Source organism: Belonocnema kinseyi, chromosome 9, assembly GCF_010883055.1.
Source record: "Belonocnema kinseyi isolate 2016_QV_RU_SX_M_011 chromosome 9, B_treatae_v1, whole genome shotgun sequence".
NCBI lineage: Eukaryota > Metazoa > Arthropoda > Insecta > Hymenoptera > Cynipidae > Belonocnema > Belonocnema kinseyi.
Window position 1 is genome coordinate 106,955,741 of NC_046665.1, and position 20,432 is coordinate 106,976,172.

Here is a 20,432-nt window from a genome sequence, read left to right on the forward strand (position 1 = left end):
TTAAATTTTCAGTTTAAATAATTAATTTTCAACTAGAAAACATAATTTTCCACAAAATAATTAAATTTTGAAAAGGAAAAGGTTTATCAACTAAAATGATCTCAAAAGACGAATGTTCCATATAAAAATTTTAATTTTAAACTTAAAAAGAGAAATTAAAAAAACAAATTTTTTAACCAAATATTTGAATTTTAAATCAAATTGTTGATTTATCAACCAAAAAAGATAAATTTTCAAACCGAATGGACAAATTTTCTGTTCAAAAAGATAAATTTTCAACAAAAACAGTTACATTTTCGACTAAAAAATATAAACTTGTAAGAAAATACTTGAATTTTCAACAGAAATTAAACAAGAAAAGTTGTATTTTCAAACAAATAGTTGAATTAAAAAAATATATAATTTATTTTCAACCAAATAGTTGAATTTTCAATCAAAAAAGATTTTTTCAAGAAAAAAGTTAATTTTCAAACAAGAAAGATGAATTTTCAACCAAAAAGATGATTTTTTCAGCATATAAGATGAATTTCAATCTATAAGAACAAATTTTCTATCAAAAAGATTAATGTTTAAAAAAAAACAGTTGAACTTTTAAAGAAAAAATATGACTTTTGAACTAAATAATTTAATAAACTACAACCAGAAACAGTTGAATTTTCAATCAAATAAAAAGAATTTAAAACAATATAATTTTTAACCAAGGAGTTGCAAATACAACAATATAGTTGAACTTTCATTCAAGAGACAAATTTTCAAGAAACGTTACTTTTCAACTAAAAAAAGATGCATTTTATACCAAAAAATATTACTTTTTCATCATATTAGGTGAATTTTTGTATCATAAAAATGTACTTTCTATCCGAAGAGACGAATTTTCAACAAAAAATTTCAATTTTTGACCAAAAAAGATTACTTTTGAGCCAAATTATTGAATTTTCAACCAAACTGTCGATTTTTTAAATAAAAAAGATTAAACTTCAGCCCAAAACAGTCGAATTTTCAACCTAATAGTTGACTTTAAAACAATATAATTTAACTTCCATCCAAAAGAGACAGATTTTTAAGAAAAGTTACTTTTCAACCAAAAAAATTTAAATTTTCTACCAGAAAATAGTCCATAAAAAGAATTTTTTCATCTAAAATGACGAATTTTTAACAAAGCAGTTCAATTTTCAAACAAAAGGACCAATTTTCAGCCAAACAGAGGAATTAATCATCAAGAAGCTTTAATAATTTCCCAAAAATTCGAATTTTCAATGAAATACAGGAATTTTAAATCAAATAAATTTTTGAATTTTCAAATTTTCAAAGCCGAATTTTTAAAAATAAAAAAAAAGCATTGTGAAATTTAAAAAAGCAAAAAAACCAATTTTTAAAAGAAAGTTGAATTATCAATCTGAAAAGTTAAATTTTCAACAAAAAAATGGTTTTTAACGAATAATGATGAATTTTTAATCATATAGTTGAATTAAAAGAAAAATATTTTCAAATACATAGTTGAACTTCTAATCAAAAGAGAGCGATTTTTCAAGAAATTAATTAATTTTCAACCAAGAAAGATGACTTTTAAATCCCTGAAAACGAATTCCCTATCTAAAAAGATGAATGTTCAATAAAAAAAGTTGAATTTTAGACTAAAAACGATGAATTTTCAAACCAAAAGGACGAATTTTCGGTCCAAAAACACAAATTTTCAACAAAACAGTTACATTTTCGACTAAAAAATATCAACTTCTACCTACAATAATGAATATTTAACCAGATATTAGAATTTTTAAACATAAAAGATTAAACTTCATCCAACAACAGATGCATTACCAACAATCCAAGAAAACGAAAGTTCAACAAAAAAGTTTTAATTTTAGATCTAAAAAGATGACTTTTCAACAACAAAAAAGTTCATTTTCAACCAAGAAAAATGAATTTTTAATCTACAAGAACGAGTTTTCTATCGAAAAAGACGAATTTTCAATAAAACAGTTGAATTTTAGACGAAAAAATATGATTTTTTAAGAAAATAGTTCAATTTTCAAGAAAATAATTAAATTTACAATAAAAATAAAAATACCTGCTTGTCCTTCATGAGTCTTTTGTCTCCAGAGGGCCAGAGCCTCCAAGAATCGCTATCAATAATGTCTGCTACGAGAATTTCTCCATTGCTATCAACACCAAATTCAATCTTCATATCAATTAGTGCGCAATTTCTCGTCGACCAAGCTTTTTCAAGAACTTCAAATACTGCCAAAGTCATTTCATTCATAATATCGTACTCGTCTTTTCCAATGACAACTCCATTTAATTTAAATCCAGCAGATACAACTTGTTGCTCAGACCATTGAGGATCGTGATTAGCATCATCCTTGAAGAAAGTCTCCTGGAGAGGTGGATAAAATTTGAAACCTTCTGGTACACCTGGATGGATAAAAATTAATCGGATACATTTTTCTTTTTCTTATTCTTCGATTTCTAGGAGGATATTTGAAAGATTTTCTAATAAAATTAATTTTAAACTTTACAACAGAAAATTCTCTCAAATCAGGGGAAATTTGGGTGATTTTTTTACGAAAATATGGGACCTTTAAAATCCGAAAATATTAATTTCAAAGGAAAAGAAAAATTAATTTTCAACATGATGGTGAAAATTTCAAATATTTGTATTTTTAACCCACCAAGATGCATTTTCAACCAAATGGTAAAATTTTCAAATTACTAAGATTAAGTTTCAACCAAAAATCGTTACATTTTCACTGAACAAAATAGTTGAATTATCAACCTACAGAGATTAATTTTCAACCAAATTGTTCAATTTTCTACTAAAACACTTTTATTCGGAACTAAAAATCGAACCGTTAAGATTTCAGTTTCAAAGCCTAATTTTCAATTTAAAAAAAATTAAATTTGATATGAAATAGATGATTATTCAAAAAATAAATGAAAATGATAAATTTTCAACCAAATTGTTCAATTTCCTACAACTAAATTTTCATTTTAAAACATAAAATTTTCATACAAGAAGAAAATGTAAAAGTTAAATATAGTACCAAAGAGATGCATCTTTAACGAAAATAATACATTTTTAAACAATTAGTTTAACCAAATTGTTAAATTTTTAACCAGAAAAAAAATGAATTTTTAACAAAAGAGTTTAGTTTTGATCCTGAAAAGTCGAATGTTATAGAAAACTATTATCTTTTAACCCTCAGAAGATGAATTTTCAACAAAAACGTTAAATATCAACGAAGAAAGATGAATTTTCAACCAACGAGTTTAAGATTCAAGCATAAAAATCGAATTTTGAATAAAATTATTCAATTTTGAAGCAAAATGACGAATTCTTCAAAATATTCTTGGATATTTAAAATAATTTTAATAAAAAATTAATGCTTTCCAGTTGAAAATTCATTTTTTGAGTTGAATTTATCTGTTTATGATATAAAATAAAAGTATTTTTTGCTGACATATTAAGTATTATATTTTTCGTTAAGAAATCATATTTTTTTCTTGTAAATTCAACTTTTTTGGTGAAAATTGAACTATTTTGATTAAAATTCATTATATTTGTTGTAAAGTTCCACTATTTGGTTAATAGGTCAACATTTTTGATGAAAATTCAACTGTTATCCTTGAATCCTAAACTCTTTGGTTGAAGATTTATCTTTCTTTGTTGAAAAAATTCACTTTTTTGTTAAAAATTCTTCTTTTCAGTGTTACGACTCAGTCTTCTAAAACATTCGACTTCTTAGGTCGAATCAACAAAATTTTGAATCAGGAAAGGTCAATTTTTTATAAAGAAAAATTACTTTTTAATCAAATAGTTGAACTTTCAAGCAAAACAGACGAAGTGTCACGTAAAAACGATGAATTCTTAATGAAAAATATAATAATTGATACCTTAAAAAAATTGTAATTTTAAATCAAAAACAACTAAATTGAATTAAAAACTATGAATTTTTAATGTAAAAAGATAAATTTTTAAATAAACACATGGATTTTCAAGCAAAAAATTGCAAAATTAAATTTTCAACTCAAAAAACACATTTTTAACAAAAGCAAAACAGTTTAATTTACTACAAAAAAGATTAATCTTGAAAAAAATTTATTTTTAACGAAAAATGTAATAGTTTATTTTTAAACCAAAAGTCTTTAATTTTAAATGAAAAACAGTTAAATTCAATTAAAAAATATGAATTTTCAACAAAAGAGTTTAATTTTCAACCTAAAAAGTCGAATTTTTAGAAAAATGTCTTAACACTGAAAAGAAGAATTTTCAACAAAAAAGTTAATTTTTTCAACAAAGAAAGGTCAATTTTCAACCAAAAAGTTTAAGATTCAAGCATAAGAGTCGAATTTTCATCGAAAATTTTGACTTTTCAACCAAATCGTGAAACTTTCAACAAACATAATGAATTTTAATCAAAATAAACCAATTTTTACCAAATAAGTTGAATTTTCAAGAAAAAAAATATGAATTCTCAACGAAAAATATAATACTTAATATGTTCGCCAAAAAATACTTTTATTTTAAATCATAAACAGATAAATTCAATCCGACAAATGAATTTTCAACTGAAAAAAAATCATTTTCAACCTAGTAACTAAAATTTCAAGCAAAAGTGACAAGTTTTTAACAAAGTAGTTAAATTTTTAACGAAAAAGTTGAATTTTCAAACAAAAAAATAAACGAATTTTTTAAAGATGGTTGAATTTTCAATCAGAAAAGTTTAAGTTTCATCAAACAGATTTACTTTCAACTAAGATGAAGAGGAATTTTAGTTCAAAAAATTAATTTTTAATCAAAAAAGAAAAAAAAACAACAATGGTTAAATTTTCTACCAAAGAGATGAACATTCAACAACAAAATAAATTTTTAACGAAAAATATAATATAGTTGATATTTCAACGAAACATATTTTTATTTTAAATTAAAAACAGTTACATCCAATCAAAAATGACGAATTTAAAACCAAAAATGATGAATTTTCAATGCAGAAGTTTATTTTTCTATGAAAAAAGTTGGTTTTCAACAAAAAATAAAATAATTGAATTTTGAACTAAATACTTTACTTTTTAAGTAAAATGACGAATTTTTCTGTAGATAGTTTTATTTGCAATGAAAAAGTTTATTTTGAATTAATAAATATGAATTTCTAATAAAGAAAGATGACTTTTTTACCACAAACGATTAATTTTCAATGAAAAAGAAATATGACTTTATAACAAGTTAGTTTAATTCTCAATAATATGTTGAAAAAATTTTCAACAATGATATGTAATTTCTTTTGAGTTCTTTAAATTTTAATTATTTAACAAAAAGATGAATTTTCTGCCAAAAGAATGAATTATCAGTAAAATAGTTGAATTTTCAACCAAATTCTTATGTTCTCAATGAATTCAGTTCGCATTTAAGCGAAAAAAAAATGTAAGAGTTTTTCAATTTTCCCGATCAACTAAAAATAACATTTACATTTTCCACAAAACGCAAACATTTATTTTAATTCATGGCGTTAATTCTAAACGTTCTTTAACACAACAGATCAAAAAATAAAAAAATAAATGATTTTCAGATGGATTAGTTTAATTTTAAACCAAAAATATAATTTTTCAACTAAAATTATGAATATTTAACTGGAAAACTTTAATTTTCAATCAAAAAGATGAATTTGTAATGAAATAGTTGAATCTTATATTAAAGAAGACAAATATTCAATCAATTAGTAAAATTTTGAACTAATAAACAATAATTTTTAACGAAAAATGGAATAGCTAGTCTTAGTTAACATTAATTTTCAACTAAAATGATAAATCTTCAACTGTAATAGGCGAATTTTATACGAATCAAAACGATGAACTTTTAATCATAAAGATTAATTTTCTGAAAAAAAGATGAATTTTCCACAAAGTACATAAATTTTCAAACAAAAAGTTTAATTTTAAAATTAAAAATATCAATTTTCAATCAAATAGTTTATTTTTCTGTTAAAAATTTAATTCATAATAAATAAGAAAGATATTTCAGCAAAATAGTTGAATTTTCTACTGGAATAATTAAATTTTTAGTTAAAAATAATATTCAGCAAAGAAAAACGAAACTACTTAAAGTACTTTCTTTTCATAAAATTTGAAAGAGGGAACTTTTAAAGTGTAACGAATTCTGACTTAGAACAGTTATTTTTTAAACTCCTACCTTCTTAATTGGAATTATATTTACTTTAAAATGTTCTGGTACCATGTCAAAAATTCTTTGATAAAAATGCTAACGATTTGTTAAAAATTCAACTATTTCCTACATAATTTAATTATTTTTTTAATTCGTATTTTTATCCTTAAAAGTCAATTGAAATCTTTTTCGATAAAAATTCAATTCTTTTGTTTAAAAATTTGACTTTTTGGTTTAAAAACTAACCTGTTTCGGTAGAATTTTCTTTCTTTTTTTTATAAAAATGTAACTGTTTGGTTGAAAATATATTAATCTTGTTAAAGTAATAATTTTTATTTAAAAAATCTACTATTTAGCAGAAAATTAACTTATTATTTACAATTCTTATTTTGGTGTTGGAAAGTGAATTGGAATCTTAATATTTGTTATGTTTTTTTTTTAATTCATATCTTTTAGACAAAATTGAATTTTTCCTGAATGAAATTCAGCTGTTCCGTTGAAAATTCAACTCTTTTTGAAAAGTGATACTTTATGGTTAAAAATTTAACTTTTGGCCACAATTTATTATTTTAGTGTTTGAGAATTTTTGTTTGAGAATCTTTTGTGGATTTTTTTTTATTTGGAAATTCATCATTCTTGGATAAAAATTCCACTATTTGGTAGATAATTCGATTTTTGTTGCAGTCATCCTTTGGTTGAAAATTAATCTTTTTGGATTGAATTTTTTTTCTTAGAAACTTATTTCTTGTTTAAAAATTCATATTTTTTGATCGTGAAAAGTAACTGAAATCTTTGTTAACAGAGAATTGAACTATTTTTTTGTTGAAAAGTTATCTTTTTGATTTAAAAATTCATCTGTTTTAAAAGAAATTTCATTTTTTAAAATGAAAATACAACTTTTAGTTAAAAATTCGTCTTTGATTAAGTATTCAATTATTTTATTTGAAAAATTTGGTTGAATCACTTTGTTAAGATTTTTTTTTATGATTTATATTTTTTCTTGGGTAAAAATGCATCAGTTTCATGGAAAATAAATTTTTGCTGAAATCTCATATTTTTTGATTAACAATTTAATTTCTGTTTAGAACATTCGTCTTATGGCTTGAACGTTCAACAATTTAGATAAACTTTAATTTGTTTCTTGTGCAAAAAATCTTTATTTGTTGAAGATTCTTCTTTTTTTTCTGCATAAATTTCATCTGTTTTGATTGAAGTATAAACTATGGCACCTTTTTGTTGAAAATTTATTTTTTCAGGTAGAAAATTCAACTATTATGTTAAAAATTTGATTATTTAGGTTTAAAATAAACTAATAAATTTGAAAATCTTAAATCTGTATCTGAAATACTATTTTATTCCAGTTATAAAAAATTTTATGCTAAAAATATTACAAGATAAAAATTGATTAAGTTTCTAAAAAATAGGAAATCGTTTTTAAAAAAGGAGAAAGAGAGAAATAGGGAAAGATTATGAAGTCTGGAACTTAAAATTTGATTTCACGTCTTTTTTTTACCTGGATTTCGTTTTAGGAAACTTCCAGTTGCCAGACGCCTCGTCACCCACTCTATCGGAACCATTTCACATTTTTTAGCGATAAAAGCAGTTTCACCCGCCACTTTAACGAAAGCAGTTTTAAGACCAGCTTGGTTTAGGAGTTGAAAAACTTTTGCATTTGTGGCATTGCTGATTGCAGCTTTTCCTTCGAGTTCATGGGATTTTACACCATCGCCGGCTGTTATGCGATCTTTGCTTTGAAGAAAACAAAGCTTGGGTTCTTCGGCAAGCTCAAAAACTTGTTTCGTCTTCCCCTCGATTATCAACTTTCCTAGTTTATAAGCTGAAATAAAAAATGGAAATTATTTTTGCTACTCTAAAGTCAAAGTCAAAAGCTTTTTCAGAAATCTTACTTCACACTAAAATTAAATGAGGATCCAATGTAAAGAACACATATTTGGAAAATTTTGGAAATAACAATCGTCTAAAAATGTTGATTCATATTTCCAAAAATCTATTTATTTACATTTTTCAAGTCTACAAAAACCAACTAAAATTTTAGAAAAAAATGCCTCGATAATTGCAGACTTTTTCCTGGGTAGAAATATTACAAGATATATTTTTAAACATATCAGCACTACCGAATAATAAAATAATACTGAAAAAATAATTAATAATTTCTTTAATTTCTCTTCAAAGTCCATAAATGTTAATAATATTTAAAAGAAATTTTTATTTTATCCTCTTATACTCAAAACTTAGTGCATATTAAAGTAAAATTAATATGCGTGCTTTATTAAATTAACTATAAAGCCGCCTTAAATCCCTAACTTTTCAAGTAAAAATATTGAATTTATACAAGATTGATAATTTTTTTAATAGATACCTCAATTTTCAAATAAAAATGATTAATTTTCTGCTATAAAAGACGATTTTTCAACAAGATACGTAAATTCTCAACCAAATAGTTGAATAAATTGTTGAAAAACTAAAAAATACAAATTTACTACCAAATAGTTGAATTTTCAACTAAAAAAAAATGATTTTTAAATCAAAAAAGGAATACTTAAATTTTCAGTTAAAAAAATAATAATTTTCAACAAAACTGATGAATTTTCGACTAAAATTATTATCAGGGTGGTGAATTTATAATTCCCTATTTAAATGCGGAATTTTAATTCTTTTCAAAAAATTCCCTGTTTAAATCCAGAATTTTAATTCTTTTCGAAAATTTTCCATTTCAACTAATTGTAAGAATTAGACATTTTTAGAAAAATTCCTTGTTCCAATTCATAATTTAATTTTTTTCGAAAATACCTCGTTTTAACACTGAACAATAATTTTGTTGGAAAAATTCAATTTTCCATTAAGAATTGTTATTCTCCTGGATAAATTCCAGCCTAACTCAGAATTGGTTGAAAATTCCTTGTTCAAATTCGTAATTTAATACTTTTCGAAAATTTTCTGTTTCCAAATTTTGGATGTTCTGTTTAAATTATGTTAAATTATTTTTATTTTAAATATTTTAAGAATCCTTAAAATTCTTCGAAATTCTATTTTAAGATCTTGAAACATCTAAATCTTGTTTCGAATTTTTTTGAATTAAAAAATATTATTAAAAGTTTTTCACAATTTCTAAATATCTTTTGAAATAAATCGAATTTCAAATAATTGAAAAAATAATTTTCAATTTTTCTAGCAATCTTAAAAATGTTATTAAAAAGCTTCTAAATTTCATATTCCAAATTTACAAAAAGCTATATTTGGTTTCAAATTAGGCCGTGTAATATTTGCCCCGAAATTTTGGTAAGAATAGCCGGGCTTTATCGGTACATGTAAACACTTCGTTTAAATTATTTGAAATCATTTCAAATTTTTTATTAATTTTGAATTTTTTCAAAACTTCTAAATATTTCTTCAACTTAATCGATTTTTTCCAATAATAATAAGTGTTTAATTGTTATTTATACAACAAAATTTCAGAAGTTGACTTAAAAATTACATTTTTTTAAATTAAAAATAGTTTATAAAGTTTCAATAGGGCGTTTACATTTGCTTAAGACTTTCCAATTGAAACAGTTTAATTTTTAACGTTAAAATCTGGAAGTTCTAAAATTGTGAACTCATGCCGAATAATCGTTTTTTTTACAATCAATTATTATTTATTTTTTAAATTTTAGAGTGCAATTCAAATTTAAAAATCATAATTTAATTCATATTCAAATTTGATCAACTCAAAAAGTTTTTTAACAAAAATCTTCGATTTTAAACAGTTCTAATTTTTAATTGCTTAAATCTTTAAAACTGCATTTTGAAATTCTTTTAATTCAAATACGCATTCTAAACTGAAGGCTATCATAATTGAAAAAGATCACAATTTAACTAATTATTTAAAAAAACGGTTGAAAAGTTGGACTGATTTTTTTTTCTAAAAATTTGTAAAATTTCTGGTAAAAAAAGAAATTCCCAGTCATTTTCCGGTCCAGTGGCCACCATGTTATTATGAATCTTCAACTTGAATATTTGAGATTTAAAACAAAAAATAAATTTGTAACTAAAATGATAAATCTTTACCTGAGATAGTGGAATTTTCAACTAAAAAGATCAATTTTCAGCCAACAAAATTAATTTCTATCAAAAACCAAATTTTGTTAGCAAAATATACGAATTTTCAAATAAAAAAATTAATGTTCAAACAAATAGATTTTTAGGTTTTAAAAAATATACAATTTTCAATCAGAAAAAAACTAATTTACAAAATATATATTTTCAACTAAAAAGGTGAATCTTTAACTGGGAAAGTTGAATATTCAACTAAAAAAGATTTTTTTTCGCAAAAAAATTAATAGTTAGATTTTAAGTTTAAAAAAATTAAAGATGAAATATTTAACATGAATATTTACATTTTTCCTTAAAATAAAATTATTTTCAGCCAAATATAAAATGAAATTTCAACAAAATAGCTCATTTTTCAACAAAAAAGATGATCAAATTTTAATTAAAAAATGAATTTTGTACGAGAAATCTAGTAGTTCATAATTCAACCGAAAAATATTTTAATTTTTAACAAAGAACAGTTATAGTTAGCAAAACAAAACAAGAAATTTCAACTTTAGATGAACTTTTTACCATAAAATATTTTTAGTCAAGCGAGAGAAAAATTGTAAACAAACTGTTGAATTTTCAAGCAAAATACTTCAATTTTCTATTAAAAATGATAAACTTTCAATTAAAAATTTAATAGTTAAATTTGCAGTGCAAAAAATGAATGTTCAACCAAAGAGATTAATCTGCAATAAAAATGATGGAATATTCAAATGAAATATGTAGTTACATTTTCAGTTTAAAAAAATAATTTCCAACCAGAAAAAAGAATAATTTTCATGAACTTTTCAACAATAAGATTTATTTTGAAACAAAAAGATTAATTTTATACCAAAAATACAACTTTTCAACTAGAAAAAAATCAATCTTTAACGGAAAATGGAATGGTTACATTTGTAGTGAAAAAATTATATTTTCATCGTAACTGATGAATTTTATATTAAAATGAATTTCCGAATAAAAAATATCATTTTTCATCTAAAAATTGAATGAAGTAATTTTATCTTCAGGTTAAGAATTTTTAATTCAAATGTTGAATCTTCAATAAAAAATAAACTTTCAATAAAATTGTTTATTATTTAAACCAAAAAATTTATTTTTAAACTAAAAGATGTATTTTCAACTAAAAAGGTGAATATTAAACTGGAAAACTTGAATTTTCAACCGAAAAGAAGAATTTTTAAACAGTGAGGTTTACTTTTAAAGATAAAAATCATTTTCTACCAAAATAGTTTTTTAAAAATATATGTGAATTTTCAACCAAATAAAATAATTTTCAATTAAAAAATACCAATTTACATCCAAATTGTTAAAATTTAAACCACAAAAGGTAAATTTTTAACTCAAAGTGGAATGGTTCAATTTTTAGTTTGAAAAAATCAACTTTCAACCAAACTGATGAATTTTCAAACAATAAAATTAATTTTCTACAAAAAGACGAATTTTCCACAAATTACATGAATATTAAAAAAAAAAATAGCTTAATTTTTAAATAAAAAATATCACTTTTCAACCAAATAATTGCATTTTCATCCAAAACAGATAAAATTTCAATAAAAAAATATTTAGTTTTATTTTCCGTTAAAAATCGAATTCTTAACAACAAGATTGGATTTTCAGAAATATAGTTAAATTTTTGGTACAAAAATTAATTTTTATCCAATGAACAAACAAGTTTTTAATCAAATAGCTTACTTTTCAAACAAAGAAATGAATTTTTAATTAAAATTATGAATCTACAATAAAAAAATTAATTTTTCGAAGAATTTATTTTTTAACCAAGTAAATTTAATTCGAACATAAAAGATGCATTTGGAACTAAAATTATAAAAATTGAATTTTTAACAGAAAAGAAGAATTTTTTAACAAAAATAACTTTCAACGAAAAAGATAATTTTCTGTAATAAATAATAAATAAATTTCCACTATGAAAAGACAAATTTCCATCCAAATTGTTACATTTTGAGGATTAATTTTCTACAAATTTATAAAAAAAGAAAAAGATAAAATTTCAGCCAAAAATAGAATACTTGAATTTTCTGTTTAAAATCTAATTCTTAACAACAAAATCGAATTTTCAAAAATAGTTCAATTTTCCACTGGAATAGTTACATTTTTAGTTGAAAAAAGGATTAATTTAGATTCACAGTTTTGGTCTTTAAAACTGCATTTTTTATATCTTCAAATTAAAATGTACGCTTAAAAATTAAAACCTAAAATGGAAAATTTGTAAAGTGAAAAATGTTCGAATTACGCATTCCAAACTGAATATCATAAATGAAAAAGATAATAATTCAATTATAATTATTTAAAACCCCGTCAGAATCAAAGTTGGCCAAGTTTTTTTCTCAAAAATTTGTAAAAATCCAGGTCAAAAAATAAATGCACTGCCATTTCCCGGTTTACCCCGTTCCAGCGACATAACCCTACCTTTACAGATTAAAAAAAACACATTGTTGTTTAATTTAATATTACAATTTAAATAAAAAATGTAGGCTTTCGAAAAAATTCTCTTGACTTCAAAAGAAAATGCCCTAACAAGGTTTTCCAGATGAGTCGACACCCTGATCAATTTATAATTTCGGAGTAAGATGACGAAATGGGAGGAAAGATAAGAAAATAAAAAAAAAAATAAAGTGCTTACCTGACATCTTAACCCTCTAAAGTGCCTCTTGCAAATGCCGGTCAAGTCCCAACTGACTTAATTCCCTCTCTATAATCCCCACTTTCTTCGTTACTCTGATTTTCTTATCACGAGGTACGCAATAAACAATCTTGAAATTCCAGATTAAAGCAACAAGTGTCAAAGATCCTCAGCATGCGCACTCCTCAAAGAATGAACGCATACAAATAACAAAAACACAGATAACAAAGTAACAAAAATAGAAAATATCGTAAAAATATCTTCTACAAAAACTCTACAAAAAGATTAAAACCGGCACTTTAGTCTAGACAAACTAAAACAAGAATAACAGGTCTAATTTCACGTTCCCTTGACCTTGGATCATCAATCCTCGTCCTTTCAGTATTCCTGGCGTCCTGTGCCTGTGGTGCCTAAATTTTTTCAGCTTTTCGGCTGCAAGTTTCGGGAGACTATAAATAAAATAAAACTTCAAGAATTCCGATTGGCTGTGTTTTTTTTTCGTCCAGTGGAAATAATGTGTGGGTGGGGGGAGACACGTGGGACTAGTGGATCACTGGATTCAAACAGTGGATTCGAAACCCGATTTTCAGGCAGTTTCCCGCCCAAATTTTCCAGGCGTAGGAATTTCCGTGAGGGAGGAAATTTTCCTCTGCAGGTACGAGATAACGAATTCGGTATTTTTCCATGGAGTAGATGTTTTTAGCTTGTTTGAAAAAGGCAAAAGTCGAGAAGAAAGAAAATCAAGGGACAGCCCCTCGGTTCAAAAGCGACTTTCCATTGGGCGAGTATTCATTCATTCTCGGCAAGTCGTTCGGTTAATAACGTGCTGTCGCGAAACGAGAAATAGTGAGAAGAGTTTGGTGAAAGATCGATTATAGTTGCTGACAACGGAGCTGAAACACGTGGTGAGTGGAAAACAAAAATCAGAGTGCGTAATTTGTTGCAAAATTAGTTTGTTGAGATTTTTATGAATTTTTGGATTGTGGGACTTTAATTTTTAATTGAGAAATTCTTGGTAAAATATTCGGGCTTTTTTGGAGCATTTAGAATCTATCGTTTAATGTCACAAGGGCGTCTTTTAAATTGATTGATCTAATTGCTAGAGCATCTGCTACAAAATTCCAACAGTGATTTAATTACGCGCTTTCAATTAGACCAATTATTTGAGGATAATATTAGAGTTGTTGTCTCAATTTTTCATATTTATTTCTTTTTTTTTTTAATCCAATAAATTTTTAAAAGCTATGAAAAATGGTAAACGATTTCAAAGGATGTCAAATATTTCAATAAATTAAAAAGGATTTACAAGAATTTTAATAAAATTGGAATTTGAAGAAATTTTGAAGAGGTTTCAACAATTTCAAAGGATTTGAAAGATTTTAGGACGTTTTAAAAGATTCCAAGGAATTTTCCATTTATTACTATAATTTGAGGTGTTTTAAAAGGATTTGAAGTATTGAAAAAGATTCCAATTAATTTTCAACAACTTTAAGATTTTTCAAACGACTTGAAATATTTAAAAGATTTCAAGCATTTAAAAAAGATTTAAGTGAATTATTTTAGGATATTTTAAAAGATTTCCAATGAATTTTCCATTGATTTCCATAATTTGAAGAGATTTTGAATGTTTAAGAGAATTTTTAAGAATCCAAAAGAATTTTCAACCAATTTTAACGAATTTTAAAGATTTTAGAATATTTTAAAAGATTTCAAGAAATTTTCCATTGATTTCCATAAATTGAAAGGATTTTCAAGTTTTCGGAGCATTTCTTAAAATTTCAAGGAATTTTCAAGAGGTTAAAAAATTTTCAAAGGATTTTAAATATTTTAAAATATTTTAAAAGATATTCCAAGGAATTTTTCATTGATTTCCATAATTTTAGGGGTTTTAAAAGGACTTTCAAGATTAAAGGGCATTTCCAAAAATCCCAAGGAATTTTTAATAACTTTAAGAATTTTCAAAGGATTTGAAATATTTTAGGATATTTTAAGAGATTTCAAGGAATTTTTTATATATTTCAATTAAAAATTTGTTCAAAATCATTTTAAAGAGATTAAGCAAATTTCAAAATATTTCAAAGATTTCAAGGTATTAAAATTTCAAATATTTTAGGATATTTAAAAAAATTTCCATTGATTTTCTTAATTTGAAGTGATTTCAAAATCTTTGAAAGATTTAAGAGCATTTTTTAGAATCCAAAGAAATTTTCAATTGGTTTAAACAATCTCAAGGGATTGCAATATTTTAAGACATTTTAAGAGATTCCAATGCATTTGTAATAGATTTCAATAATTTAAAAGTGTTCCAAAACATTTTAAAGAAATTAAAAAAGTTTCGAGGGATTTAAAGAATTTTCAAATATTTCAAGGTATGTATGAAAAAAAATTAAAATGAATTTGAATTATTTTAGGAGATTTTAAGAGATGTTTGAAGGACTTTTCAATTGATTTCCATAATTTGAGGGATTTTAAAAGTACTTTCAACATTAAAGGGCATTTAAAGAAATTGCAAGGAATTTTTAATAACTTTAAGATTTTTCAAAGGATTTGAAATATTTTTAATGATTTCAAAGAATTTTAAATATATTTTAATAATTTAAAAGTTGTCTAAATCATTTTAAAGAGATTTAAAAAGTTTCCAGGGATTTCAAAATATTCCAAAGATTTCAACCTATTAAAAAAGATTGAAGTGAATTATTTTAGGATATTTTAAAAGATTTTCAAGGAATTTTCCATTGATTTCCATAATTTAAAGAGATTTAAAAATATTAATAAAATTTAAGAGCATTTTTAGAATTTAAAAGAATTTTCAAGAGGTTCGAACTATCTTAAAGAATTAAATATTTTAGGACATTTTAAAAGATTCCAATGCATTTGTAATAGATTTCAATAATTTAAAAGTGTTCCAAAGCATTTAAAAGAAATTTAAAAAGTTTCGAGGGATTTAAAGAATTTTCAAATATTTCAAGGTATGTATTTAAAAAAATGTAAACGAATTTGAATTATTTAAGGAGATTTTAAGAGATTTTTGAAGGAATTTTCCATTGATTTCCATAATTTGAGGGGCTTTAAAAGGACTTTCAAGATTAAAGGGCATTTGCAAAAATTCCAGAAGATTTCAAAAGATTTGAAATATTTTAGTATATTTTAAGAGATTTCAAGGAATTTTAAATATATTTCAATAATTTAAAAGTTTTCCAAATCATTTTTAAGAGATTAAAAAAGTTTCCTGGGATTTCAAAATTTAAAAGATTTAAAACAATATTTCATAAAAAATTTTCATACAAATTTCATAAAAGATTTCAAGGTATTAAAAAAGATTTAAAAGAATTTTAAAGTTTATAGGATATTTTAAAAATTTTTCCAAGGAATTTTCCATTGATTTCCATAATTTGAAGAGAATTCAAAATATTTTAAAGATTTAAGAGCATTTTTTAGAATTCAAACTAATTTTCAAGAGGTTTAAACAATCTCGATGGATTGGAATATTTTATGGTATTTTAATAGATTTTACGATATTCTAAGACATTTTTTAAAGGAATTTTCCATGGATTTCAATAACTTGAAAGGATTTTAGAAGGATTTGAAGTATTTAAAAATAATCCAATTAATTTTTAAGAGATTTTTAATAATTTTAAGAAATTTCAAAAGATTTGAAAGATTGAAGGGCATTTCCAAAAATTTTTTATTGAATATGATGTATTTTAAAAGATTTCCATTGATTTCCATAATTTGAAGAAATTTCAGAATATTGTAAAGATTTAAGAGCATTTTTTAGAACCCAAAAGAATTTTCAAGAGGTTTAAACAATCTCGAAGGATTGAAATATTTTAGGGCATCTTTAATAGATTAAGAAAGTTAAAAGTGTTCCTAAGCATTTTAAAGAAATGTAAAAAGTTTCCAGGGATTTAAAGTATTTTCAAATATTTCAAGGTATGTATTAAAAAAGATTTAAAAGAATTTGAAATATTTTAGGATATTTTAAGAGATGGTTAAAGGAAATTTTTATTGATTTCCATAATTTGAGGGGTTTAAAAAGGGTTTTCAAGGTTAAAGGGCATTTCTAAAAATTCCAAAGAATTTTTAATAAGTTTAAGAATTTTCAAGGAATTTTTAATATATTTCAATTTAAAATTGGTTCAAAACATTTGAAAGAGATTAAACAAATTTTCAGGGATTTCAAAATGTTTCAAAGATTTTAAGGTATTATAATTTCAAAGATTTTAGGATATTTTAAAAGATTCCAATGCATTTGTAATAGATTTCAATAATATAAAAGTGTTCCAAAACATTTTAAAGAAATTTAAAAAGTTTCTAGGGATTTAAAGAATTTTCAAATATTTCAAGGTATGTATTGAAAAAGATTGAAATGAATTTGAATTATTTCAGGATATTTTAAAAGTTTTTAAAGGAATTTTTCATTGATTTCCATAACTTGAGGGATTTTAAAAGTACTTTCAACATTAAAGGGCATTTTAAAAAGTTGCAAGGAATTTTTAATAACTTTAAGATTTTTCAAAGGATTTGAAATATGTTAGAATATTTTAAGAGATTTCAAGGAATTTTTAATTTATTCAATAATTTAAAACTTGTACTAATCATTTTAAAGAGGTTACAAATGTTTCCAGGGATTTCAAAATATTAAAAAGATTTCAAGATGTTAAAAAAGATATAAAAGAATTTTAAAAGTTATAGGATATTTTAAACGATTTCCAAGTAATTTCCCATTGATTTCCATAATTTGAAGGGATTTTAAAATATTTTAAAGATTTGAGAGCATTTTTTAGAATTCTAAAGAATTTTCAAGAGGCTTAAACAATCTCAAAGGATTGGAATATTTTAGGGTATTTTATAAGATTCCAATGTATTTTTAATATTTAAAAAAAGTTAAAAGTGTTCCTAAGCATTTTAAAGAAAGGTCAAAAGTTTCCAGGGATTTAAAGTCTTTTCAAAGATTTAAAGGTATGTATTAAAAAGGATTTAGAAGAATTTGAAATATTTTAGGATATTTTAAGAGATGCTTAAAGGAATTTTTTTATTGATTTCCATAATTTGAGGGGTTTTAAAAGGATTTTCAAGATTAAAGGGCATTTCCAAAAATTTCAAGGAATTTTTATTAACATTAAGAATTTTCAAAGGATTTGAAATATTATTGGACTTACAAACAATTAATTTCTGTCAAAAATTGAATGAATCTTTTCTGAAATTCGAACTTTCACCATATGGTTGTTCTATGAGGGTCCCCGGCGAGGTCCCAGCTCGGTTGCCCTCACGGATCAACGATTAAAATTTCTAACTTCGAAGGGAGAATATTTTTTTTAAAATACTAATTTTAAGGTTTCATGACTTCAGACTTACAAATAATGATTTTTTGTCAAAAATTGAATGATACTTTTCTGAAATTCGAACTCTCACAATAGTTATATAGGGGCTCCCGCAGGGGAACCAGCTCGGTTTCCGAGGGCAATGAGGGGCAATTCATGTGGAACCTGACGGGGGCCTCCTTTATTTTTCCACACGGGTGTGTTCCAAAACATTAAAAAATTTTTTAAAAGTTTCTCCGGATTTCCAAGGCTTTAAAATATTTCGAGATATTAATCAAAGGATTTTCAAGATTTAAGAGATTTTCTGAAAATTCCAAGGAATTTTCAAGAGGTTTAAGAATTTTCAAAGGATTTTAAATATTTTAGGATATTTTAAAAGATTTCAATGAATTTTTTAATAGACATCAATAATTTAAATAAATTTCAAAGGATTCGAAAGATTTAAGGTCATTTCCAAGGTTGATTGATTATGATGTATTTTAGTGTATTTTAAAAAGTAACCAAAGAATATTGAAGATATTTTAAAAGTTTTTTGGGATTTAAAAATGTTTTAAATGTTTCAAGAAATTAAAAAAGATTTGAAAGATTGTTAAATATTTAAAGGAATTTTCCATTCATTTCAATAATTGAAAGGGACTTCAAAGGATTAAAAATATTAAAAGACATTTATAAAAATGGTAAGAAATTTTCAAGGGCTTCAAGAAATTTCAAGTATTCAAAATATGTTAGGGTATTTTAAAAGGTTTCGAGGAATTTGTGATTGATTTCAAAGTATTTGAAATATTTTGTGGTATTTTTAAAAATTCCAAAGAAGTTTTAATAGATTTCGAAAATTTCAAAATATTCCAAATCACTAAAAAGAACTTTAAAAAGTTTCAAGGGATTTCAAAGGATTTTAAAATATTTTAGAGTATTTTTAAAAATTGCAAGGAATTTTCAAGAGCATTAAGAAATTTCAAAGGATTTAAATTATTTTAGGGTATTTAAAAAGATATCAATGCATTTCTAATATATTTCAATAATCTAAAAGTATTTCAAAGCATTTTAGAGTGATTTTAAAAGTTTCATATTTAAAAATATTTATAAGACTTTCAAAGATTTCAAAGAATTTTCCATCGATTTCAATAATTTGAAGGAATTTCAAATGATTTTAAAGATTGAAGGTCATCTCGAAAAATTCCAAATAGTTTCAATTATTTAAAAATATTTCAAGGAATTTTACCTTTGTTTCAATTATTTGTAGAGATTTTAAGGAGTTAAGAGCATTTCTGAAAATTCCAAGTTGTTTTCAAGAGCTTTAAGAAATTTCAAAGGATTTAAAACATTTTAGGGTATTTTAAAAGATTTCAAGGATTTTAATTATATTTCAATAATTTAAAAGTATTTTTAAAAATTTTAAAGAGATTTTATAAGTTTCCAGGGATTTTAAAATCTTTAAAAGAAGTTAAAAGATTAAAAAAGATTTTAAGGAATTTTACATTGATCTCAATCATTTGAATGGATTTCAAATAAATCTAAAGATTCAACAACATTTCTAAAAATTTCAAGTAATTTTAAAGATCTTTAATTCAGAAATTTCAAAATATTTGAAATATTTTAAAGTATCTGAAAAAATTCCAACGAAATTTTTATACATTTCAATAATTTAAAAGTTTATTATGCCAAAGCATTTTAAAGAGATTTTAAGTTTTCAGGGATTTCAAAATATTTCAAAGTATTTCAAATATTTCAAGGTATTTTTGTATAAATGCACTTTCTTAAAATTGTGCTTCGATATGCAGTTACTAGGAAATCCAGAAACGTATTCAAAGATAAGTAATTCATAGCAATTCACTATAATTTTACGATAAAAAAAAGAAATTTTAAACCTACAAACTAAAAATAACGCTGAGATTTTTAACCGGGGGGTGGGGGGGGGGGGGTAACTCTCTTTTTATTGTAAATTCAAAGATGTAGGCCTAAAATAAACACACAAAAAAAGATATATATATATATATATATGTCTTTGGTTGCGGTCTGAGAAGACGGGCGGATACTAACTTCCGTATATCACAACGCTGCTGAAGGCTGGTGACCTTCTCAGCATAAAAACACAAACCCAAGACGACTCTCGGCTCCAGTTCTACCTCCCCCCTCTTCCAACCCTCCCTTATTAACTGAAGTTTTTGGTGGGACTGACGTTAGAACTACAATCTCCACCATATGACGA

General features: G+C 23.9%; 2 protein-coding genes across 2 annotated transcripts in view; one reads left to right on the top strand and one right to left on the bottom strand.

Moving 5' to 3' along the window:
• Positions 1–13,334, bottom strand: part of LOC117179500 (multifunctional protein ADE2) — a 44,455-nt gene extending 31,121 nt beyond the window's left edge. Inside the window, exons 1-3 of the mRNA XM_033371368.1 lie at positions 12,900–13,334; positions 7,671–7,994; positions 2,069–2,412 (exon numbers count right to left, since the gene is read on the bottom strand). Of these exons, the coding sequence (XP_033227259.1) occupies positions 2,069–2,412; positions 7,671–7,994; positions 12,900–12,906 (675 nt within the window). The 5' untranslated portion in view covers positions 12,907–13,334. The remainder of the gene's footprint in view (positions 1–2,068; positions 2,413–7,670; positions 7,995–12,899) is intronic.
• The window catches only part of LOC117179499 (amidophosphoribosyltransferase-like), a 47,951-nt gene continuing 40,765 nt past the window's right edge, over positions 13,247–20,432 (top strand). Inside the window, exon 1 of the mRNA XM_033371367.1 lies at positions 13,247–13,804. The gene's annotated coding sequence lies outside the window, so the exon portion shown is untranslated. The remainder of the gene's footprint in view (positions 13,805–20,432) is intronic.